Source organism: Protopterus annectens, chromosome 1.part0, assembly GCF_019279795.1.
Source record: "Protopterus annectens isolate FY-2018-M chromosome 1.part0, PAN1.0, whole genome shotgun sequence".
Taxonomy (NCBI): Eukaryota; Metazoa; Chordata; order Ceratodontiformes; family Protopteridae; genus Protopterus; species Protopterus annectens.
In genome coordinates this window covers 806839801-806865518 of record NC_056725.1, presented here as the reverse complement: position 1 = coordinate 806865518, position 25718 = coordinate 806839801, and the positions used below count along the sequence as shown (strand labels likewise).

General features: G+C 40.5%; 1 protein-coding gene across 1 annotated transcript in view; it reads right to left on the bottom strand.

The window, feature by feature from the left end:
• Positions 1-25718, bottom strand: part of LOC122794642 (arf-GAP with dual PH domain-containing protein 1-like) — a 1143274-nt gene that overhangs the window by 32865 nt on the left and 1084691 nt on the right. Inside the window, exons 8-9 of the mRNA XM_044063238.1 lie at positions 8264-8326; positions 2062-2133 (exon numbers count right to left, since the gene is read on the bottom strand). Coding sequence (XP_043919173.1) covers positions 2062-2133; positions 8264-8326 — 135 coding nt within the window. The remainder of the gene's footprint in view (positions 1-2061; positions 2134-8263; positions 8327-25718) is intronic.

Sequence of the window (25718 nt, the reverse complement as noted above, 5' to 3'; positions counted from 1 at the left end):
TACTACCCTATCTGTAAATCACTAATGAAACCGCTTTCTTCATAATATTCAAAAATACTGTATGTATAAAGAAAAACATTGAACGTATACTATATTATATTATATGTTGTCTAAACATACTCTAACTATAAAAATGCTGTTATAACCCTATCTATAAATCACAAAATTAAATAGCTTTCTTCCTAATCTTCCTACCTTTCAACACGGGTTTCAGAGATACATAATCATTCAGCCCAGGCAGCTTATGGGCTGCTAACATAAAAATCCATCTCAACTCCCTTTGTTCAGTTCTATTATTTAAATCTCCCATCCTAATGGTTTCAGTGACAGTGTCAATAATAGAAAAGTAAAAATAGTGATTCTCCCCTTGTTGTAACATGTTTAGCCAGTGCACTATGTAACTGTTGTCTCCTAAAACAGTAAAGGTGGTCACAAATTCTCTCCCTTAACCATCTGTTGGTCTTACCAACATAAAACGCACTGCAGCAGGCACAGTGGGCTAAATATATCACATTCCTACTCTCACAGTCACCTGAGGCCTTAAACGTGAAGGATTTCCCACTCGATGGATGGACAAACATGGTGTTAGTTTCTATATACTGACAGAACAAGCATGTATTAACATCTCCTAGTCCCATTGTTCATAATGGATCTATGTTCTAATCCATCTGTAAAGCAGAGCATCTGCTTCAATGTTTTTCGATTTTTATAAATAAAACAAGGTTTCTCTCCTACTATTGCACTTACCCTGTCATCAGTCCCCAATATATGCCAATTACGACATATTATATCCTTAATCAAATGAGTATCAACTGAGTGTGTAATACTAAACTTCACTAATTGTTCTCTGCTCTTCATTCTCTTAGGGGGTCATTTCCACTCCACCCATATTGGGTCTAGAAAAATATGGTTTCCCTGTGGTGTTCCTTTTTGTTCTGGCTTCAGTGTATGCCTCATTTACCTCTCTTTCATGGTAACCCCTGACTAGGAACTTATCCCTCAGCGTCATCAAACTATTTTCAAAGTCCTGATCTCTTGCATGTAATTTTGACATGCGTATAGCTTGATTATTGATGACGTTCCTAAAAATATGGGGAGGGTACATACTAGTGCGGTGAACATAACTATTACGGTAGCAAACTTCTGATACAATTTAGTGTACACATTACCAGTGGTTCCATCCAACTGTATTTTTATATCTAAAAACTCAATGTGGGTACGAGATCTATTCATGGTAAAACCTAAAAAATCAGTACTTTTATTTAAATTTTCCACAAATTCACATAATCTTTCCTCACTACCCCCCAAAAAAAGGAACAGGTCATCTACAAAACTATGAAAAAATAAAATGTCACCTTTGAAAGCATTGTTATTCATCATATAAGTTCGCTCCCATTGCGCCATCACCAAATTGGTGTGGCTATTGGCTGTAGGAGTCGCCATAGCTAAGCCTGACATTTGTAGGAAATATTTCCCATCGAATGTAAAAACATTTAATTCTAAGACAAGCTCTAACAAAAAAACTAATCAAATCAACCTTCTCTACACTAAGTGAGCCTTCCGGTAGTAAGGATCTCTAACTTGCTAATGAGCTGCTTCCTGTGCTCAGGGTACAAGGTTTGATTCCTTCCACCTGTACGGCTCTCAGCAAGTCTTTTAACCAGACAGTGCATTCTTGTCACTCCCTAAAAAGGGATACTTGTGTTCAGTTGATTTACTTAATCAACTAATAGATAAAAAATGTTGGGGATCTAAACTAATTTATACTGTTTTTGGTTTAAATACATTCTAGTTATGCTACAATTATGTCTGCCTAAGAACTCATTCAAAACAGGTTCATACAGTAGTACTAGGCTAACTGTCCTTGTGGGTTATTTTAAGCCTTGCTAATTACTCCATGTAAGAAACAAACCGTGCACCTTGTGTCTGTAAGGTAAACGCCTTAACCATTATACCAGCCTCCCACCCAATCAGAAAATAATGCACCATTCTGAGTTTATGTTTTCTTGTTTTACTCGGGCAACTACAGCAATTAGAAAGAATGTTAAAGTGTGCACTTACCAGTGGGTCTTTAAAGTACATGAGTCGTCTGTGATCCATTGTGAACCAGCGCTTTTTAAAACCTTCTGTTTGCTGTTAAAAAATAAGAAATAAAATGACTTTTACAGGAAACAAGCTACATTGTTTCTATGTATTTATGACTTATAAGACTTGCTTACAGCTTTGGGTCACATCATCTTGACTTGTCAGAAGTGTGAAAGTTGAAATTCTTTTAACTCATATCATTCTCTTATCAGTGACCACAAAGGTAGCATATATCAAGGCAGTGACAGGGCACAGCACTCAGAAGGGGCTGACAAGGGGTGTAGCCCCTTAAAAAGATGTAAAAAAATTCAGCGTTTGCTATTTTGACAAATCACATTTATGTGACCTGAAATACCATTAGGGAGCCCTGGCTTACTTATACTTTGCTTATGTATGTAAAGGTCTTAATTTTAAATTTCATTAAAAGTAGGAAGAACAATGGGGAATGGATTAATGCAATATATGACTAAAATTTGCCTTACAAACATACAGCTGACAAGAATAGCAATGGGAATTATGCACTAAAACTGTTATGAGTTATTCTTTAGAAAACACAGAGCCATACAGACAATGAAACAAGATGCAAAATTTAGGGATTCAGTTATGTAGTTTGTATGAAAGAGAGTGCAAGCAGTCATGGGACCTTCTATTTACTTAGTTCATAGCAGAATATGGGTTCACCATGTAAAGCAGAGTTTATTTATACAGTAACATCCCAGGCTTATTATCAGTGTACACGGTGCTATCATTCAAATGCAGCATACTAGTAAAATTTCTAAACCAACCACAAAGACAGAATGCACAATCATCTCGCACTGAAATTATATTAGCTCCATCTAACTCAGGCAGATGGGACCTAGATTTCAAGTCTCATCCAAAGGATGGCACACTCAGGAATGCAGCACCTGCCTTATGCTACACTGTAATCTTAGTACCAAGAAATGAATCCAAGTGACTTGCGTGGGAATAGAAAACACAGCCTCCTCATCTTCCAGCATCATTTGTAAGTGTGCTACCTGATGAGCCACTGACAATGACTGAACACAAGCTGGTGCCATCACAGACATATTAAATGCATCACTGCCTGAATTCAGAATACAGAGCTTAAGCATAGCTTAATTCCTAAACAAAACATTAGCAATCAGCAAGTATATAAATGTGTCCCATCTTCCATGTATACTGAATTATTAAAGCCATACACTCCACAACACAATTTCCTCAACAAAACCCTTGAACTTGAAAACTTACACTGACCAGTACTGTAAACCCATTACAGTTAATACTGAGACAAAACATAGTAACTTGGCGCTCGAAGGGTGGAAAAGTTCTTCCATCTATGAACAACTCAAATGCTAATCTTCCTTCCTCCTACTTTCTACTAGTACTGCACGAGAGTCCTTGACTGGTAGTATTAGACACTTATCTCACACCTGTCTTATCTATCTCATTTTCTACCAACACACCTTACCTCACTCTGTTCCTTCCTCTGTCCTCTGCGTAGTCTTGGTTCAAAGCATCTGGACCTTTTCTTTTGATCCTTTCTCCCCTTGTCTGCACATATCTTACCTGACCATCATCATACCTTTCTTTCCTGTACCTTTGGTCCACACTCCCTTTACTACCTTACTGCTTGAGGGCACTTTGCTTACCTTCTAAGAGTACAGCTTGCCTGTGGTAGTTTCATGAAACTGCTTCTCTGACATATTTCAGTATGATTTCTGACAATTTGGGTCATTTCATGAAGTGAACTCTCTTTTATCATAACTTTGACAAATGTGTAGTTTGGCATGAAGAGATACTTGCTTCAAGAAAGTATACTGTAAAATGCATTAAACTAAGGGCACTGAAGCTTCTGATCAAATTTGTATTTTTCGCAGGAGAACCTTGGTAGCAACAGTCTCTGTGGACCATCAGTCAAAGAGTTTTATTTTACATGCTGGTGAGCCAACCATCTACATTTCTTTTTCAGTTACACTAAATGGAAAGTCAGTCAATAAGACTTGTATAACAAAAACAGTATTCCATCCATCTAATGTTGAGTTGTATCCAACTCCTAATGTGACCCCCACAAACAGATGACACCATCCACATAGTTTACTAGGTGAGTAAGAAATGGAAGCAGATCGCTATACCTTACTTCCATTACCAAAGACAAGCAAATACTTAAGAAATATCTGCAGATATTTTTAGAGTTGTCTGTCTGATTAATGCATTATCTTTATGTGTGGCATTAAACCAGAGTACTCAAAGAAAATCCACTCATTATTTACTTATTTTTAAGGAGGCGGACTGGTCAACTGACCCTTTTCTACCACAACCCAGGCTCACAGAAAAACAGAATTTACAGTGTAAACAGCAATGTGTATACACACATACAAAGGGGTGCAGATGCATACATACAACAAAGTCTAAATTTATATCACAATGTTTACAATATAATGTGAATAAGAAAAAAATGCAAAATGATAACACTTTAAAGACAAGCTCATTAATTATTTACAAGAGAATGTTTACAACATTTTTGAAATACAATTTACAAGTCAAGCAGTTTTTCATAAGCGTGTTCCTTCTACCAATGCTCTGAAAAGTAGTCATCATACTTCTGGATCAGCACATCTACCAAAGATTTTATACCCACTGCCTCTAAAACATTTGGGTGCATTTTGTTTGAGAAGCTTTTCCTTCAATTTACTTTTGAAAGCAGATACATTTTCCTGGGTGCATAATCCATGGATAAAGCCCTGTTTAAGGCTCAGCCAACCTAGAGGGTTTGACTAGTGGCTCGGCCGACTGAGAGAGTGGCAGGAAAGGGATTGGAGTGCTCATCCCAAGTAGGATGCTGCTCTTTGATATGCTTCCTAAAGAGAGGTGTGGTCCAAAAGAGGGGAGTTATCCTCGGACTTAATCAACCTGTGTGGAGGACAGGGAAATGGAGTGGGTGGGTCATAACCAAAACAATCCACCACACAGATGAGCTGAGCCCCCCAGGACAACCCAAGATCCTTGACCAGCAGCAACAAATATGGAACTAGTCCAGCAGGTTGGAGAGTAGCTAGTAGACCTGGCAAACACATTAGGTAAGATGCTAATGAAAAATGATATAAAACTTCTTACTCCCACCTGTTTGTGATTCATAGTAATTTTTTGATGCAGAGGCATGCGCGATGATGTCAGCTTCATGAGCAGCCTGCCAGCCTGTCGGAATTTGGCTGAGGGCTTGAGGGTCTGACTGTTTGTTTATACTATGGTCGCCAAGACAGCAACATGTTGCACTCGAGTTACATGTCGCACTGCAGCAGGCAGCTCTTCTAGTTTACTTTAGACAGAGAGGGGCTGGAGGATGACAGGAAGAGTAGCTGACACTGACAGCAAGTTCAGCAACTGTTTTTTGTGTTTAATTAATCTAGAGGGCAGAGGCTTTAGTTTAGATACAGCAAGGAAGGCAGGCACTGGCAACCCTGTCCCTAAGCCATTTGTTTTTCTGTGTGGAGAATGTGTGAGCATCAGACCAATGCAGCAGCAGCAGTCTTTTTGGACTCAGAACAGTGCGGTGATGATGAGAAAATATATTACTTCTTCCCCAGGCTCCTCCTCCACCTCCAGGTAAAACAAAAAGAAAATGAATAGAGTGATTTGAGTCATGAAGAATGATGATGAATTGTGATGACAGTCTATGAGAATTTGCTGAAATGAACATTAGTTAATTATATCTACAGAAAGCACTCATGCATCAGTTTAAATATTAAAGGGGAGTCTAAGGAACATCTAAATGAATTATTATTTGATTAGGTCACTGACTACAGGGGAACCTCTGGTCTTCTTTAAAAAGGTAGCTAAAAAGCTTAGGCTTGTTAATAAATAAATGTTCTGTTAATAATAAAAACTGCTTCAACTATTGCTGAAGCAGTTTATCTTGCAAGATATGTGCAGGAAGCTGTCAATAGTGACAACATGTACTCCATTTGTTGAGAAGCAGTTTGCAGAGATAATTAGTTACAGATGTAACTCCTGAAGCCTATTATGGCTGAGAAACAAGGACATCTTAAAACCATACTGCTGACAGCCCTTTGAGGAATCTGGAATGTTGCTGGAGTGCAGGCCAGGAATTGTAGCAATGCCAAGTGGACATGTTGGAGATGTCACCAGGTCTGTCTTCCTGTTATTTTTAATGATTGTCAAGTGCAGTACTTTTCATGTACATAGTATGTCTTCAGCTCTTTTATAATATGTTGAGTTTAAAGATGGTATTTTTAAATCTGAATGGTTTCCTGCTAACCATGTTGGACAGCCTATTCTTCAACTCAACTGGAGTACTGGCCCTGTAAAATACCTTTAACTTCACAGATGTCCCATTAAAATGACCGAGTCATCTCTCAGATTGTTATGGCAATGCTCCTTTACAAATGTCCACTCCAGAATGTGCCTGTACCTCACACTTGAAAACATGCTATTATATATATCTAAAACTAACCCATCTGACCGGAAAAAAGGAACCATTCGAGTGCCCGAAACATTTCAACAAGCACAGACATTTTGAAACAAGAAAACAAACTATACATAGCATAAGTCAAATACAGTGGCAGCAGTATGCACAGAGTATTGTAATACAAGAAAGTGCAGTATACATAGGCATAGTATGCTGAGAGTGAAATATAAGACAATAGTAGAAAAAAATGAGATAATAAATGTAACTACATAAAATTATGCAGTACAAAATGTGCAGATTTAAATTCATATGTAGAAATCAAACTAAAATGTATAAATATGTTTTTTTGTATACGAGGCTTGCTACTCTTAACATCATCACAAAAGAATATGCACATTGCTTTTTCTTTGTGGAGAACGTCTCCAACTGTTGTTTTAATGGTTTATGGTTTATAAGGTTTGCTGCTGTCTTCATTCAGACGTGGTCATTTTTAGAGTGAAATAATGGGCAACAGTCTTTTTATCTTTGGTCCATGCCGCAGCTGGGTCACAGATTCAATGTCAGCCATATATGCAAGTGCTGTTTAAGTCAGCTAGTAGCAAGAGTCAGACTTTGCACTTTTTTAGAATTTCACTGTCACACTTTTAAATAAAGTTGAATAAACAATAAGCATACCCACTCTGTAGCAGCAGTGGGTTCCGGCGTGTAGCTTGCAGGACATTTCCCTGCTAGCTACATTGCCGAATCCAAACGGCTGCAGTGGCACATTGCCGTAGTGCAATATGGCTGAAAAGCCTAGCCGCTGCAGCTGTAAACTATGGACGGGCAGAGACAGCCGTACCAGATGTGTAACACATTCCTTATTCTCATTCAAGGAATGCATTTATTCAATTATTTATTTATTTTGTTGTCAGACTGACAGTGGGCGCGTTAACAAGCCTAATATACCCCAAATGTAAAATTTTTACAGGAAAGGAAAATGGAGTCAGACACAGTTGAGTTTCGATAATTGTGGTGCTTAATCACTCCTCATCCTGCATACTGTGACACACCTTATCACCTCAAATCGCTCAACGATTTACATGACATGACAATGGCATCAACAGAAAGATTTATTTATACATTACCGCAAAAAAAAAAGAAAAAATAATTCCTGATGCAACAATGAAAAACCCATGCTTAGAAAGAAATTATTACTGTTTGACCTTCAGGTTTATTATTCAAATAAAGATAACATTACAGCACAGACATAAACATATAAGCAAATTAAAAAGTAATGACTTCATAACTAATTTTATTTACCATGTCAAGGAAATGTGATACTATTCCTTTAACAAAATTATCTATGTGACAAAGCAGTTTGGTAAAATCAAACTTGCCAATAATAGCAGTTCCATGTCTAATGTCCTTACTATGTAGCTGGGTTTTCTTATAGTGATGTCACACCCTGGAGAGTGTTGTTCCAAACCTGTGAGTCACAGCCATTCTTCATTCTGGTACAGGTACTTTGAAAGATGGCAGCCATACCTGTCTCTGAATCATATTTTCTCATTGTCTTAGTAACTGACCAACCCATACCAGGCAATTAGTAAGAGTGATCATATTTTCTCATTGTCTTAGTAACTGACCAACCCATACCGGGGAATTAGTAAGAGTGATGACAATTTTTGAGAATTCTACACAGTGTCTTAAATGACTGTGAATGCAGTATCTGGAAATACCTGTAACAGTAAAACAAAATATGGAACTTACCCTTGGACCAGTCTTTTCCATGTATCCTTCTTTAATGAAACTCCTGGTCAGCTTTGGTAGTATCTAACAACAACAAAAAATAATGAAAAGGCACATGTTTATCAGGCATGTAACTTAAACCTCTTTAAACAGAGTGTGTGCGTGTGTGTGTGTTTTAGCAGGGAGTGAGTGAAACATTGTGGTACTCAGAATATTATTTAGGTGAGTATAGAGAAGTACAGCTGTAGCATAAATATAGAGGTCAATATTTTCTTGATAGCAGTGAAATAATTTAAAGAAAATAAGCAAGAGAGACAGAGAGACTACCCATGTAAATATAATCTTGGCAGTTTACAGACCTTGCAAATCAATAACAAAATAACACAAAACAGGTGACATTTCAACACAATAACAAGGCAATTAAGCACCATTGTTCCCTTTGCCAGAAGCCATCCAAAGTTCACATTAATACCAACAATCATCTGCCAGGTATGCCACACACAGATTAGTAGCAACAACATATTGTGGTCTCAGACAAACTATAAAACAAATGGCACATATAACTATATGTGTAGGCACTTCACTTTCCCATAGAAGTCTTGCATGAAAACCATTAACTGTTGCACACATCAACCTCAATGATATTTACAAACAATTTGGCAATTTCTGCAAACTAAATCTGCCATCTGCTTCCACTGCGTAAGTACTAGTCCTTATCTTTAGCTACAATAAGTGTAGCATGTCACTTAAGTACTGCATGTACAACAAATGTGATACAAAGAATGTGCATGTGTATGTGCATCCATTTGTCAATTTTCTAAAATTCTTGAGCTAAAAGTCAAAGTGGTAACCAGATAATTACCAGACTTATTTATACAAGTACCAGCATCCCACTTATCCTGTGGAATCCCCAGGTGTTCATAGGCCAGGTTATAAATATAATCTCTCCAGAAAATTTTGGTCTACTGTAGAAACACCTCTTCGTGGAATCCACCTGGTATATCCCCATGGACACAACAAGGTGGTGTTTTCACTAAGTGTCCATACCATCTCACATAGGTCCTCACAATCTAAACAGGAGCGGCCCTGTTTCAAGACACCACCCTCAAGGATCACAGACTATTTTTATGTAAAGTTTGAACAAAGCACCTTTTTCTCGTAGAACTGCATAGCTTACTTAAATGCAAAGAAACTATATTAGACCTGACAATATTTTTATTCTACACTGAAAACATCATAAACAGGTGTGACTAAATAAACTACCCATTCACCACTATGGGTGATGAATTCCTTGATCTCTGTGAGACAAAGGGCAACAAACTTGCAAAGGAACCTCACTTCTGTCAGCTGGATCTAAAATGATGCATAATAATCCTATTTGCTCATTACCCAGTGCTTGTGATTCTATGAGAAAATGAGGTTACAGACTCACTGGGAAACTGACAGCATCATGTGAGGACCAGACTTCAGTACAGTGTCTACAGTACTTCCGTCATCACTGCATCTATCCACTGGTCCACTTCCCAATTCTGTCTACCTTCAGTTAGTACCTGCTCTCCTTTCACATAGACAAAACTATCCATTATGTTGTGACAACAAATCAAGACCTCAGATTTGGAGGTACTGATTCTCCTCCCAGACAATTCACACTTGACAGTAAACCACTTCAGTGAGTAGAGGTCACACTCAGTTGAGGACAAGAGGTCAACACTGTCTACAGACAACAGGGATGTATGTCTCATATTCCAACACTGTCTACAGACAACAGGGATGTATGCCTCATATTCCAAATGGATACCATCTAAACTTTGGTTGTGCCTTGATATCTGTCAATGAAAATCGCAAAAAAAAGGGGGAAGACTTACCACTGGTGGAGTCCTATACCCACTTTGCAAGAATGCACATAGAGTTCCTCTTCTCAAATACTGGAACTGAATTGCATGTAGCAGCAGACACAGAGCCCAGTACTCAGTGATACAGAGCCATATACTCTCCCACGTAACACCTGCAGGCAGCATTTGCAAACTCCCAAGACTCATATAATATTTGTGGAAGGACAAAGAGCTGATTTATTGTTCGTGGGCAGGATGGAATTTGCACTGCTCTAAGTCTAAGCTATCTGACACACTCTCCTTTCTAATACCTAGGAATGCATTTAGTGGAGTGTAATTCATTTCTACAACTGGACCACGTCGTCCTGTCTCCATTTTTGAAAATGAGAATCACTACACCAGTTTGCCATTTTGAAGTACTGTCACCACCCTTCCACACAACACTGAAAAGAACATTAACACCACCACCTCAACAATATGTGCAAATGCAAAGATGTACACACACAAAGACATATACATGCTTAAACAAAGGTTTATATATGCACTGACATTGACACATATATGCACAAATATGTACCTATGCACATATATAACTTTCTTTTAAAGAGCATAAATCACTTAAATATAACAATTCTTAGTTTGAATTGCTTAGATGTTTGTTCTACACAGAATGCACCACAAATGCATGTAACAAAATACACAACCCATTCACTGCTACAGGTGACGAGTTCCAGAGTCTCAAAAAGTTTATGTCTGTAAAATGAAGAACCAGTTTCAGCTTTGCAAATGTGAGGAGACAAAGGAACATTTTTACTAAGAAAACAAACTGTTGGATTTCCATTTAAACACATTTGGACATTCATACCCTGCTAAATGTTGTCCCCAATTTTTATGCATTGTAGAACTGAATTGCCATTTTTTAGGAACTGCTGCTGTAAAAAATCTGATATTGTCACTGCCCAGACTTTTTCTGTTACCTGCCATATCTTGAAAATGTTATTGCTATATGTTGCTACAAACTTCAAACATTTGTTGCTTCTTGTCATTATCCTTGTTTGTGTGTCAGTAGACTATTTCTATTATAGCCCTATGCTACCTTGTTTTACCTTCCTAACCACTCAGGTTATAAAGCCCCTGGATACAAATCTCTCATAAAAATTTGTTGTATGCTTCTGTGAATCCTCAGGGTTACCGCAAATTACACAGATCTCTTAAGATGCGTGAGTAAGGAATGTGGTAAACCATAAATCGCTGGTAGCAACAACTGGCAGCCAAGAGTGACTTTCTAGATAAAAGCTTTCAGTAAAGTGACACTGGGGCAGAGCCATCACTTAGTTCTGCCATGGAGACATTTTAAACATCAGTGGTAAACAAACTGTATTTAGCTGCAAGTTTTACACCAAACCAGTTATGGTTTGAGTAGCTGAAAAATTTATAGAGTTCTTCAATATTGCTTTTCCACAATAAACAACATTCATCCATGAATCTGTGGTCACGTTTCAGTTATAGACAGAAAAAAAATTTGTGGCTATCATCACAGACAACATCTGATTCTGTTTAACTCAAGAAGAGATCTGCATATATGGGGGCAAATAAAATCCCAATGTCTATTCGTCACATCTGCAAGTAGCATTTATTGAGAAAATAAAACCATTCTTCCCCAAAACTTCTGAAGATGTGTGCTAGAAAATGATTAAATACGCCCACGTACATATTATCACTTTGCAGCCAATATTCCACTGCATGTTCCACTCATAGAAAATACCTATACTGTCTGCATCAGGTGAGCTCAAAAGCACTGCTTTATTAAGGTTAATTTTTTCCATAAGACAAACAGGAATTCTTTAATGTCCATTATTTGAAATATCACGTGTAAATAATGTTTTAAGGCAAAATTCTAAGAACTCTGATGATGGTTCAGCAAAAGAACCTCACCAAGAAACCGCTGGACAGCAGAGTGTGTGTACAGTATCTGTACATTTTCTCCAGTAAATAAAAAATAACGACAGCCTGGTATCTCAGTCCTTAACTCATCTTTGGCTTGTGAGGAAATGATCCTTTGTTTCAGCATATTATTCAAAAAAAGTACAGCTATGTAACATCTTAGCCATAACAGTAGACATCCTCTTCACTGTTGCAGTATTCTTCACCTAAGGGATCTTCTGCTAAGGATAGCCCAATGTCTGGCCAGTATGCCAAAGCCTTCAGATTTTATAGCTGCCATGCATCACACCATATGCTCCTTAAATAAGACATAGGGCATAAAAGTGATGTAGAGACACAAACACAAAAAGCTCCAGGAGGAACAGAATCTCCAAGGACAAAGAGGAACATGTGCATCCGGAAGGAAAAATAAAGAAGGAAACAGAAGGGACCCTTGGCCAGGAGGGAAACAGAATACACGGCAAGAGTCAGGATGGATGGAGTGAACACTGCAAGAGTGAAGAGAAGGGCATCTACTGTTTTCATAACATGTTATACAACCGTACTGTGTCCTTCAATATCACCGTTGCAGTATTTTTTAGATTAGGGACAGCACAAGAGCTCAAGAGGAATCCTGGGTGGAGGAAGAGGGTAAAGAGGAAGCCTTCATAAACCCTGGCCCAGGAAATAAACAACTTGTAATGTTTAGAGAAAGTATGAACAAAGGACCAAATAGCAGCCTCAAAGATATATTTGGTATCCAGACCCTTGAAAAGGGCACCAGAAGAGGCAACTGGCCTAGTTGAGTGTTCCTTTACATTTGAGGCGAGACATTTGCCATGAAAAGAATAACAGAAGGAAATGGCCTTAAAAATCTAGGAGGACATGGCTTGCTTAGAAACAAAGCCCAAAGTTCTGAGATGAAAAAGCAAAAATCTGTCCAGACTTCCAAATAACTTTAGTTTTATCCAAATAATATCTGAGCTGTCTATGCAAATCCAAGGTGTGAAGAACCCTCTCATTAGAAGACTGTGTAGAAGGAAAAAAAAGAAGGAAGATAAATAGACTGATTAAGGGACAACTCACTGACCACTTTAGGCTTAAAAGAAAGATTAACACGAGGAAACAGAATGTCTCTATGAAAAAGTAAAAGGGGAGGAATAGCCATGACAGCCTGAAGTTCAGACACTCTCTTGGCTAAAATAAGAGCCAAAAGAAGAAAAATCTTCCAAGTACAATGTTGTAAGAAAGCAGGCTCAAAAGGAGCTTGGGTCAATTTTTCAAGTACAAAACTAAGGTCCTAAGAAGGTGGAATAAGCTTGCTAGGAGGCCTGCTATGAAGGACACCTTTAAGAAATTGCTTGACATCAAACTTAGAGGCCAGAGAAGGATTCAAGGGAAGACATGCAGAAACTGCAGACTGATGAGCTTTAACTGAAGAATATGCCAAGATGACATAGAGTAGATCACATAAATAAGACAGAACCAGAGGAACATCTGCAGGTAGGGGATCCTGATGGTGAGAGGCGCTCCAGACAGAAAATCTTTTCCATTTGGACATACAGGATTTTCTGGTAGTGGGTTTCTTGGCCTTCTGCAGAACCCAGAGCACATCCTCAGAAAAGAGGTGCCCAAATGGGATCAAAACACCCATCACCCACAGTATCAATAGAATAGTGGATAGGTGAGGATGGATCTTTTGTCTTGTGTGAGAAGATCCACCCATTGAGGTAAATTGTCATAATTGCCCCCGGCTAAGTAAGAGAGAAGGGGGAACCAGTATGGGCCAAAAGGAAGTCACCAGCAAGATTCTGGGAGAGTCCTGCCTGATCTTGCGCAAGACCCATGATAGCAGGAAGGGATGGCAAAGCATATAGAAACATCCCCTTCCAAGGGAAAAATAGGGTGTGTACTTTCCAAGTTAAAAGACTTGGGACTCTGGAATAGAACAGAGGAAGTCGTCTGTTCAGAGAGGAAGTGAAGACATCTACCCGAGGAATACTCCACCAATGGACAATGTTCAGGAACGACAATAAAAACAATGAATTAACAGCTCCCGGATATAATATTCTATGTAAAGATAGAATATCAAGAAAGGGTGGAAATGTGGCAATCCTCTTTAAAAGCCACCTAATACTAGACCTCTTAAACCTGCCCACTCATGACTTTGATAATGCTGAACTTATATTTACCACATTAATACTTGACCATAAAAAGCATATTAACATCATTGGCTGTTATAGTCCACCAGGAAACAATATCCCTACTTTGGAAAATTTACATCACTGGACCTCCATGTCCCTCCCACAAGAAACAATCCTGACAGATGACTAACATTGACTGGCTTACCTGCACCTCATACAATCCATCATCTCATATTAACCTTCACGAACTTACCCAACTTATCACATCTCCTACAACAGACAAATTTTCCAAACATCAGTCAATCCTTTACTAGATTTTGGTTAGTAACCCCTCCCTAGCATCTCATTCAGGCTGTCTCCCTGATAGACTAAGTGATTATCAACCAACCTTTCTTCTTAGGACATGTACTCAACAATCCAGCCAGGCCACCTTCCTCTTAATCAGATACAAAAAAAAAAACTTCAATCCAAACAGTTTCACAACCTCTCTAAAATAGTTGCGGCTGGGAACCTCTCAAACACCTAACTCTAGAAGATGCAGTAAACTCCTTCAACACCACCTTCCTAGACATACTAAACTGCCATGCACACCCTAGAACTATTAGAACTAAAACTAACTATGCACCATGGCTAATTAAAGAATGTAGAGCACTACTCAAGGCTAGAGATAAGGCTTGGGAAAGTACAGTTGTGTACACTTACCATAAATTTAGATGTTTGTGTGTATTCACTGATGCAGTCATCACACTTGGGTTATCTGCCTGCAGGTAGCCCTCAGTCGGCCCGAATACCAGAGACTTAGTATTTCTGCGTCGGTTGCTGTCACTCCAGGACTGACGTCAGGTTGTCAGGGATATAAAAACAAGCAGCAGACACCATTACATCAGTTTTTCTTGACCCAAATGTCGGGAGCCCCCCAAATAGGGAGCAAAGTTATGGTGGTGAAAAAAAAAACAGCAAAAAGTAAATACCAATACCCCTGAAAGGGGTGAGTACTAAACATAGAGATGAGAGAGAGAGAGAGAGACAGAGACAAGGGGGCTGGAGAGAGGGAAACTAGGACTGCAACAGTGAATACACTCAAACATCTACATTTATGGTAAGTGGACATAACTGCACTATGTTCTTCATGTTTCACTGTTGCAGTCATCACACTTGGGTTGATTCCTAAAGCTGAAGAACGGGTGGAGGCAGTCAAGAAGAGTTGGGGCTGGCTAGTATGCCCTGTAGGACTGCTGTTGCAAAACCCACCCTGGATTTGGAAAATATAGGCAGGTGGTAATGCTTGGTGAAGGTATGTACAGAACTCCAGGTAGCAGCTTCCATGATATCCCTGGTAGTGACTCCCCTTAGAAATGCTGTAGAGGTAGAGGTTGCCCTAGTGGAATGTGTTCTGACCCCCTGAGGGGTTGGTTTCCCATGGTGCTTGTAGAAGAAATGGATGCAGTGTGCTATCCATTTAGAAACTGTTTGCTTAGAAATGGCCTTACCCTCTGCCCCTGGTGCAAAGCTGACTAGTAACTGGTTAGATTTCCTGAAGGGCTAAGTCCTATCTAGGTAGAATCTGAGCTGTCTGTGCACATCCAGGGAGTGCAGCATCCTTTACCCTTTATTTTGAGGATTAGGGAAGAAGGTTGACAAATGGAAAGATTGTTTGAGAACCACACTGGACACCACTTTAGGCATAAAGGAAGGGTTAGTCCTGAGGGAAACCCTGCCAGCATGGAAAATAATGAAGGGCTCCACAGCCATAAGTGCTTGTAGCTCAAACACTCTTCTAGCTGAAGTGATGGTCAGAATTAAGGCTGTTTTCCAAGACAGGAATTTTAACTCTGTTGACGCTGCAGGCTCAAAGGGGGGTGCGAGCTTTTCCAGTACAAAGTTAAGGTCCCAAGCAGGGGTGGGTGCTCTTCTTGGTGGCCTTAAGTTGTTTGCCCCTCTCAGGAACTGTTTGATAAGAGGGTGAGAGAAGAGAGGTGGCTCAGTGTTGTAATGTGCCAAAATGGCAGAGGCATGGATCTTAATGGAGGAGAAGGATAGGCCTCTGTGGAGTAGATTTGCTAAGTAATCCAGGATTAGAGGCAGGGAGGGCAGAGTTGTGTCCTCTCCGTTAGACTGAATCCAGGAGCAGTACCTTTTTCACTTATCAGCATAGGATTTCCTTGTACTGGGTCTTCTGGCCTCAAGAATGACGTCCAGCACCTGCTTTACTTAGGCTGGTTACTGGGGGGAATTTCAAGGAATAAGCCAGGCTACAATATTTAGGGTTTGCAGTTGCGGATGCAAGATCTGCCCCCCCCCCCTGCTGAGAGAGCAGGGTTGGGTTCTGGTGTAGGTGCCAGGGTGGCACCAATGACAGGCTGTGTAGGAGTGTGTACCAGTGCTGCCATGGCCAGTCTGGGGCAATCTGAATTGTCCTTGGTCTGTCCTGTCTTATCTTGAGCAATACTCTTGGGAGAAGGGGCAGAGGGGGAAAGGCATAGATTGAGAGGTTTACCCACTGAAAAGATAGGGCATCCACTTTCCAGGCCCTACTGTGAGGTGTCCTGGTGCAGAATTTGCTGAGCTGGTGATTGCAGGGGTAGGCAAAGAGATCCACCTCTGAGGTCCTGCATTTCTGAAGCAGACGGTTGAAGGTGCTGGGCTCTAACTGCCACTTGTGTGGGTCTAGGAGATTTCTGTTTAAGTCGTCTGCCAGCAAGTTTTGTTTGCCTGGCAGAAATTGAGCTTGCAGATCGACCTGCATGTCTAGGGCCATGTTCCACAGGGCCATGTCTAGCCTGCAGAGTGGGTAAGAGTGGGTTCCCCCCTGCTTGTTGATGTACCACATCACTGTGGTGCTGTCTGTTTTTATTAGCAGGTGTGCTGGGGAGAGTAGGGATCTAAAAGCTGTCAGAGTGTGCTGCACAGCTAGCATCTCTTTTTAGTTGACGTGCAGATGAATTTGACTTGGGATCCAGTGGCCCTGAATGCACTTGCCGTCCATGTGTGCCCCCCAGGCATAGTCTGATGTGTCTGTGGATGGCATGGGGTTGAGTAAAGGGCAGTCCCTTGTTGTGGTTGCATGCTGCTGGCCACCAAAGAAACTCTGTCCTTAGACAAGGTATTATAGGAATAACAGTTTCCAGGTCCTGAGAATGTTGGCACCAAAGACTTTTTAAGTACCATTGAAGTTTCCTCATATGCAGTCTGGCATATGGAATTAGCAGGATGCATGAGGTCATGAACCCTGGGGCCTGCAGGATTTTCCTTGCAGATAGCTGGGTTCTGGTGGCCATTAGAGTAAAACAGTCTGTCAGATAGGCTTGTTTTTCTGGAGTGAGGTATGCCATCTGGGATGCTGTGTCCAAGCTTGCTCCCAGGAATACAATATTTTGACTGGGGACTAGTTTTGATTTCTTTTCATTGATGGTGTACCCCATGGAGGTTAGAAGGTTTTTTTACAAACGGCAGGTGCTGCAACAGCAATTCCTGACTATCTGCCTGAATCAGGCAGTTGTCCAAGTACAGGTCAATTTGAATATTTCTCTGTTTGCAGTAAGCAATGGCTGGGGCCAGGCATTTTGTGAATACTCTGGGAGCAGTGGATAAGCCAAAGGGAAGTGCAGAGAACTGATAATGCACAGATCCTGCCCTGAAGCATAGATATTTCCTGCATGACTCCCTTATACGGATAATCTGATAGGCTTCTTTTAAGTCTAGGGTGGCTAACCAGGCATCTTTGGCTAGCATAGATAGAAGGTGAGCATTTTGAATTTTGGTACCACCAGGAAGGTGTTGAGAATTGAAAGATCTAGGATTGGGCGCCAAGTGCCCTCCTTTCTGGGTACCAAGAAAAGTCTGGAATAGAATCCTTGACCTATCTGTTCTGCAGGAACAGGTTGAATCACCCTTATAAATAGTAGGGATTGAACTTGGTTTAGTGCCTCTGCCCATTAGTTTGGAGGGAGGTCTGGGAACCCTGTTGGGGTTGGCAGTGAACGGAAGTAGAATCTGAACCCCTGGGATACAATGTTGAGGACCAATCGGTCTTTGGTGATGGAAATCCAGTTTTTTGCATGAAGGGCAAGTTTTCCTCCAAGGGGCACAAGCAGTTGGGCAGTTGGGCAGAGGTGGGGAGTGCAGTAGAGAAGTCATTGGGAATTCTTTCGTAGGGGGGTGGCTTAGCACTCCCTGCTTTAGAGATGGAGGCACTCCATTGCTTAGATCTCTGCATACCCTGAGACTGTAGTCTGGGGGGACTGTTTCCCCTGAGTCTAGTCTGAGATGGCCTTCAGGGGGCTGGAAAGGACCAATGTTTTGATGGGCAATGCCTACTGAATCTAGGAGGCTGTACTTGCAGAAATTCTTTGACTGTCTGCATAGATTTAGCTTTTTCTTCTATCTTTTTAAGAACCTCTTCTGCTTTGGTGCCAAACAGATTGTCCTTGTTCAAAGGAGCGTCTAGTAACTTTGATTTGGCATGGTCTAGCAAGGTCTGCTCCTTAAGCCAGGTATGCCTTCTCAGTACAGAACCAGTGACTGCTGCCCTGCAAGACGCTTCTAGGGCATCAAAGCCACACTGCAGTGTATACTTGGCTTGCAGAATGCATTAGCTCTTGCAATTCTTTATTTTCTGCAGAGTCTGTAAAGGTAGCTATTTTTTGCTTAATAAGTTCCATAACATGTTGTTGGTACTTCAGCATGTGAAATGGACAATTCAAACCCCTCATGGCGAGAGTCGCAGATGTATATACTTTCTTACCCCATCTGTCCAAAGCTCTGGAATCCCTGTCCGAAGGGGTGGGATTCTTAGCTGTAGTTGCTTTGATAACTTTAGGCCCCTCGGAGATGATCTCTGGGTCAGCAGTAGGATTTTTGAAAAGGAATTTGAGAGAGTCAGGTACACTGCCATACCTGTCTGGTTTCCTAGGAGCAGGGGGTAAAATATCAGGAGTTAAACTGGATTCCATAAAGACATCATCCACAACATCCAGGACTGGGGGTATTGCTAACAGCCTATGTTGTGGCAAATCTATAAATTCTCTTTTTGGATTGAGGATAGTCTTGGCATTCCCAGTGGAAATGCTCTCTTAAAGTATGTAGGGTTTCACCAAAAGAAAAGTCCTCTGGAATGGATTCTTCGGCATCTGAATCCTCATAAGTAGATAAGGGCAAGTCTTCATAATCAGATGCCTCAGAGTCATCAGACTCTTGGTCTGTTGAGGCTGCTGGGGACTGGTCTCTTTTCCTCTTAGCAGGGGAAGGCTGGCTTCTCCTAATCAGCATAATAAAGTCTCCTGTCATTTTAAGCATTTGATGTTGTGGCAAGGAAGCAGGTGCATGCACTTGAGTCTTTGGTTTTCTAGGCATAGCGTGTACTCTTGGCCTTAGAAACTCGGTAGTTTTATACAGAACTGAAGATGCGAAAGAAGTTGCCGGTTTGTATCGAACATCTGTAATGTGAAGTACTTCCTCAGAAGCTGGTGACTGCTCAGTGGCTCTGGACCCATACAAGGTAGAGACATCCACAGGTTCCATAGTTGAAGAAGAGTCTCGCGGCATACCGGACTCCAAATGGGTCTTGGTAGAGGCCTGCGAATCCATTGAAGTGGGCATCAAGCGCTGCGAAAGCTCCTCACTAAGTACCGTCGGACTGGTGACTAGCTTAACGGAAGCATCATTGGCAGCTTTGGACCTAGGCAGTCTCTGTCTTTATCCTTACATTTTTTTGGAATATCAGTAGTCGGATGGCTTACCGAAGCTATTTCAGAATACGTAGATTGAGAACAAAAGTATTTAGTGACAAAAAGGGCCCGACGGATGGTTCAGGCGTTGAACAAGGCACAAAACAGAGAGTGAGGTACGTCATGGTCTGGGCCTAAACAGGTGACGCAGTAAGAATGAAAATCTTGGTGTGGTATTTGCTTTCCACAGGCAAGACAATTGTTAACTTTTTCTGACATCGGTTAGAGCAAGAAAAAAAGGATCCTCAATGGGGTACTCAGCTTTAGAAGACTTCAGAATGATTCAATTCATAAATGAAAAACTCAGGTAGCGGCCAACCAGCACTCGTGTGAACTGCTTCTGCGATGGGCTCCTCGGCAAGAAAGACTGATGTAATGGCATCAACTGTCTGTTTTTGTACCCATGATGACCTGACGTTAGTCCTGGAGCGACAACAACCGACGCAGAAATACTAAGTCTCTGGTATTCGGGCTGACTGAGGGCTACCTACAAGCAGATAACCCAAGTGTGATGACTGCAACAGTGAAACACTAAAAACATCAGTTTTACAAAAACAAAACCCAATTCACAAGGCAGACAAGCCTAGAACTGTGTAACAAAGCAAAAAAAAAAAAAAAACTAGTAAGAATAGATAAAATCAATTACTATCACAATATCCAGAATAAACACGCAAAACACCCTCAAAAATTCTGGGCCAGAATTAATAACATTCTTCACTCAGGTAAAATCACCTACCCACAATCCAACATTAACTAATAATTCTGACAATACTGAAACCCAGTTCAACAAAAAATTTACAGAAACTATTCAAGCTCTAACAAACTCTCTATGCAGCGATAGCTCATCTACCCCTTTTGCTGCCCAGCACAGCACCAGCTCCCAAGAAGATACCTCCCATTTTAACTTACACGCAGTGTCTGTTAAAACTATAAAAAACTACTTGAAAAACTAAAGCCAACCACCCTAGCTGCAGACAACCTCCCATCAGAATATCTATAAATTTAAGCAGAAGCAATAGTCTATCCAGTTGCTATACGCATCAACTGGTCAATATCTGAAGGCCTGTCTCTGTTACCTGGAAAACCTCCCATATTCTACCATTACATAAGGGTGGTAATACCACTGAACTTACAAATTATCACCCAATTGCCATCCTGTCCCCCTTATCCAAAATACTAGAAACAGTAGTGCATACTAATGGACTACTTTCTCACACACAAACTACTATCAAACACTCAGCATGGCTTTCATCCCTTTCACAGCACCATCACTGCACTAATGTCCTTTATAAATACAGTTAATCACCACAGAAACAATAGACAATATGTATCTACTATATTTTTAGACCTATCCAAAGCCTTTGACATGGTAAATCACAACTAACTCATCAACACTCTCTCAACTCTAAAGCTTAGCAACTCCTCTATCACATGGTTCCATAGCTACCTTGCAGGATGACTGCAAGCCATCCAATGGCAACACCACCTCTCTCCACTGCCCCCAGTTGCCTTAGGGGTTTCCACAAGGCTCCATCCTTGGACCTCTACTATTCTCTCTATTCACTAACCAGCTCAACACCTCCACACCCCATGCTTCTTTTGTACAATACGCAGATGATTCAACCTTAATATATGCAGCACCCACTCTACAAGACCTCCATACTATAACTCAGGATTCCTTTCTATCTGTAGAAACATGGCTCACTAACTCCCAACTCATCCTGAATCCCAACAAAACTAAGCTCCTCCTTTTCAGCCCAACTAGAACCCTCTAATGTTCTCAGCATTTAACCATCATGTCAAAAAAATCAAACTATGATTACCGCAATAGCCCACACCAAACTGCAATAACCTGAGATTTGACATTCACGTAGCTCAAACTATCAAGAAAGTCCACGAGAAACTTGGTCTCCTGTATAGGAACAAACAATTTCTTAGAAAAAATGCAAAAGCTTCTACAGCTCATACACACCTCTTATCAACCCTTCTGTTAGCCTCACCAATACTAATCAACCTCTGCAAAACTGACTTAATCAAACTAGAATCCAGCTATAATAATATAGAAAAGTTTGTTACTGGTGCATCCTATAAGTCGCATCACTGTACTTCTCTCAAGCAACTAAACTGTCTCAAACTCCCTCAGCTTCTACACTTTAATCTACCAACCTTTGCACATAAAATTCTCCACCAACCTGATGAAACCCCTGCTCTCCAAATACTATGCAATCGTACACTAGTTCTCACTGTCTTCGCTCCAGTAACCTACACCTTCTAGGCACTACTAAAGCCAACAACTTAGCTGGGAATTGTTTCTTTTCCAACTATATTCCTAAAATATGGAATAAGTTGCCATCCCAAATAACATCAATCAGTTCTGTCATACAGTTCAAAAAGCTCCTTAAGTCACACTTAAAAGACACCTGGCTATGTTCCCGCAACTGACCAGGAAAGACTTATTTTAGACTTCTTGACAAACAATGTGCAATGCAAAATAAAAATCCACAACTGACCAGGAAAGACATCTTTTAGTCTTCATGCCAAACAATGTGCAATGCAAAATAAAAATGTATTCTTACTCATTATATAAAACTGAATGTTTGGAAAAAAAATACTTTGTTTCCATTATGTACCTGTTATTTGCTATTAGTTTAGTAATTTCCAAAAGTTTATTAACTTTTGTTATGTCTGTAGTTACTACATCTGTATTTTTACTAGATTTGGTTTGTTCTGGAGCTTTTCTCTCTGGGCGTCCGCTGGAAAAGGACCTCTGTCCAGTCAGACTTTTCCAGCAAACAAATGTAAAATAAATAAAAATAAATAACACTTGGGAGCTTGTGTTCTGAACATGCTCAGAGAGTCTGCCACTAAATTGTGATCTGAAGGAATGCAAACTGCCTGAGGAGTCAGTTGATACTGGACAACTAGATCCCAGACCTGAAAAGCCAGTCTGCAAAGGAGATAGGTCGTTGTGCCCCCAATGCTTGTTGACATACCACATCACTGTGGTATTATCAGTGAAGACTTTGACAGGCTGGGGATGAAAGACGAAATGAAAAGCTTGTATGGCCAAAAGTAGAGCGTTCATCTCTTTTATATTGATATGATCAGACCTCTGATGAAGGGGCCAGAAACCTTGGACCTTTAGGGGGAGACAGGTGACATTGCCACCCCCTGTCTGAAGTGTCCATGAAAACCTCCTGAGTAAAAACTGGAGCTTGAAAATGAAGCCCAAGATTGAGAGAGAGTTGAAAAATCCACCACTGAAGCTCAATCTTGAGACAGGGAAGGAAAGGAACAGGGACCTCCATAAGGCAATGTTGAAGCCACACCGATAGGAAGTATCACTACGTTTTTCTAATATAGACTGTGGTGAAATGGAGCATGGGAATGGTGGAAGTCCTAAATTGAACGACACTGGGAAATTCCCTGGCCATGACAGAGGAAGAAGAGACTGGAAAAAGGTTGTCAGACAAAGAGCCTTGGGGGCAGGAAGACATGCCAGCATGGGAATGGTCAGATGTCTGCATCTGAGGAAAACATGATCCTGGGAAAAAATCAGAACTGATTTATGGGGGTTTATGGTGAACCCAACAGTGTAAAAGACAAGTAGTAAGCTGGAGTTCCTGTAGCAAACTAAGGAAAAAGCTGTATACCTCAATGCCTGCAAAAAGCAATAACAGGAGAGAGATATTTGGTGAATACCAATGGGGCAGTAGAAAGGCAAAAAGGCAAAGCAGAGAAGTGAAAATAAAGGAAGAGACAGAGAAATGTAAAATAGGTATGTGGTTGCCACATGCTGTAGAAGTGAAACTTCTGCAAGGAAGTGCAAAGGAAAGCAAATGGTACAATACAGCATTAGCTCCATTGCACTTCCTTACAGAAGTTTCACATCTACCATGAGTGGTGACCATGCACAATTTTTTTATTTTTGAGAGGAGACTCTTGAACGTAACTACCTTAGGTCAGTTTATTTTTTATTTGTGTTATAGGTCACCTGCCTCCTATAGCTACTCCACCACATTTATCAAGTATTGTTGATTTTCTTTTGCCATTTCCCACCTCAGTCATCCAACCCTTTCTCCCAGGTCAGTCTGCATTGCCCAAACATCTGCAACACACCATACCACAATGGTCTGCTCCACACCTTCTACACTCGTGATCTTTCCCACCGCAATCTGTATGTTGTATAGTGCCATTATGTATAATATGTTACACTAGTGGGAACCATATGTGGCCCAGCCCCCTCAATGTGCTGCATACATTAATGGCCTCCTGCCACAAATACTTGACCATACAATATTTTCCTTTCACTCACTGACCCTTTGTTTTTAGCATTTTATCTCCCTACCTTTAACTTACAAAATCTCCATGGTTTAATCCCACCGCAAGCATCACCTTGCCAAAGTATAGAGAATGAAGCTGGTATCATGCTATATATATATATATATATATATATATATATATATATATATATATATATAAATGTTCTAAATCTCCTTTTTCCTACAGCATTTCGTATTATGTATGGATTCTTGTTTAACTTCCTCTCTTAATTTTCTTCACTGCACTATAACTTTCTTTCCAGCACTGTAACATCTTCCATCACCTTTCATTCTCCTGAGGATGCCACTGCCATCTTGTACATCTGCCTCTCTTCGCTTGCTCGCTCTCACTCTTCACTGTGCTCGTGTGTGTGTGTGTGTGTGTTTGTGTGTGTGTGTGAGATTGCTCTCACTCGTCACTTTTTGTGTATGAACGCTAGCTTGCTCTCACTCTTCACTCTCACTGTGTGTGTTCATTCACTTGCTCTTACTGTTTGTGGCTTGTGTGTGTGACTATGTGCTTGAAAAGCTGAACTAGAAGTACAGAATTTAAACTCTGATCTTAAGGGCGAAGTTTGACCTATGTACTTCTATTTCACTTTTCCATTACACTCTGAACTCCCTCACTGTCCCATAAGAAGTTTCACTTCAAAAATTTCCTAAAAGAAGGATGAATGAGGATGTGAGGGTATGCATCCTTGAGATCAAGAGACACCAGAAAGGCCTACAGAAGCAGAAGAGGAAACGATGTCTGAAGGGATAACATCTGAAAAGAAGGGATCGTGAAAAAGGCGTTGAGCAGGGAAAGATCCAAAATTGGTCTCTATGTACCTTCCTTCTGAACAGTAATAGTCCTCCTCCCACTCTTTTACCACTTCTGCTGCTTCTGTAATAATTTTATTCACCCAGTAAAATAGATGGAAAAGGACATGAAGCTTGAGACAAAATTCAGTGACCACTACAAAATCAAACTTATGAACTGTGGCACAGGCTTCAGATTCCTGACCTACATGAATGCTTCTCAAATTCAACGGTCATAGCTTTAAGATAGAAGCACCATGAGGCTATTTTACAGCAGTCCACCCAGCTTTGAGAGGAGACTCATCTAATGTTTTCTTGCCAGACTAGCATTGCTTGGCCAAAGACTGGGTGCATTAATTTAACCTATTAGTACAACTGAATACAAGGTCACCTGGGGAGACCCTATAAGGACCTTTCAAGGGATCAAAGAAGAAGATAAAGATACCTACTTCAAAAAGGGGATATCAGTATTAGTTAACAAAAGCACATACCCTGTATCCCGTGCTAAACTGCAGAGAGGATAGCCTGTGTTATTTCTTAATTAAAGCAGGTCAGAAAAAGTGCAAGTCACTTTAGGGTTAGGTATCTAGATTGTTTGACACTACAGATGTAGTCCAATCAAAAACAGTCAAGATGGCAAAGAATGATAACATGATAACAGTTAACTTCCATCAAGATGTTTTTAAGGCAAGTAATTAAAGTTAGGCTTTGGGTACCCCCCCTTATTT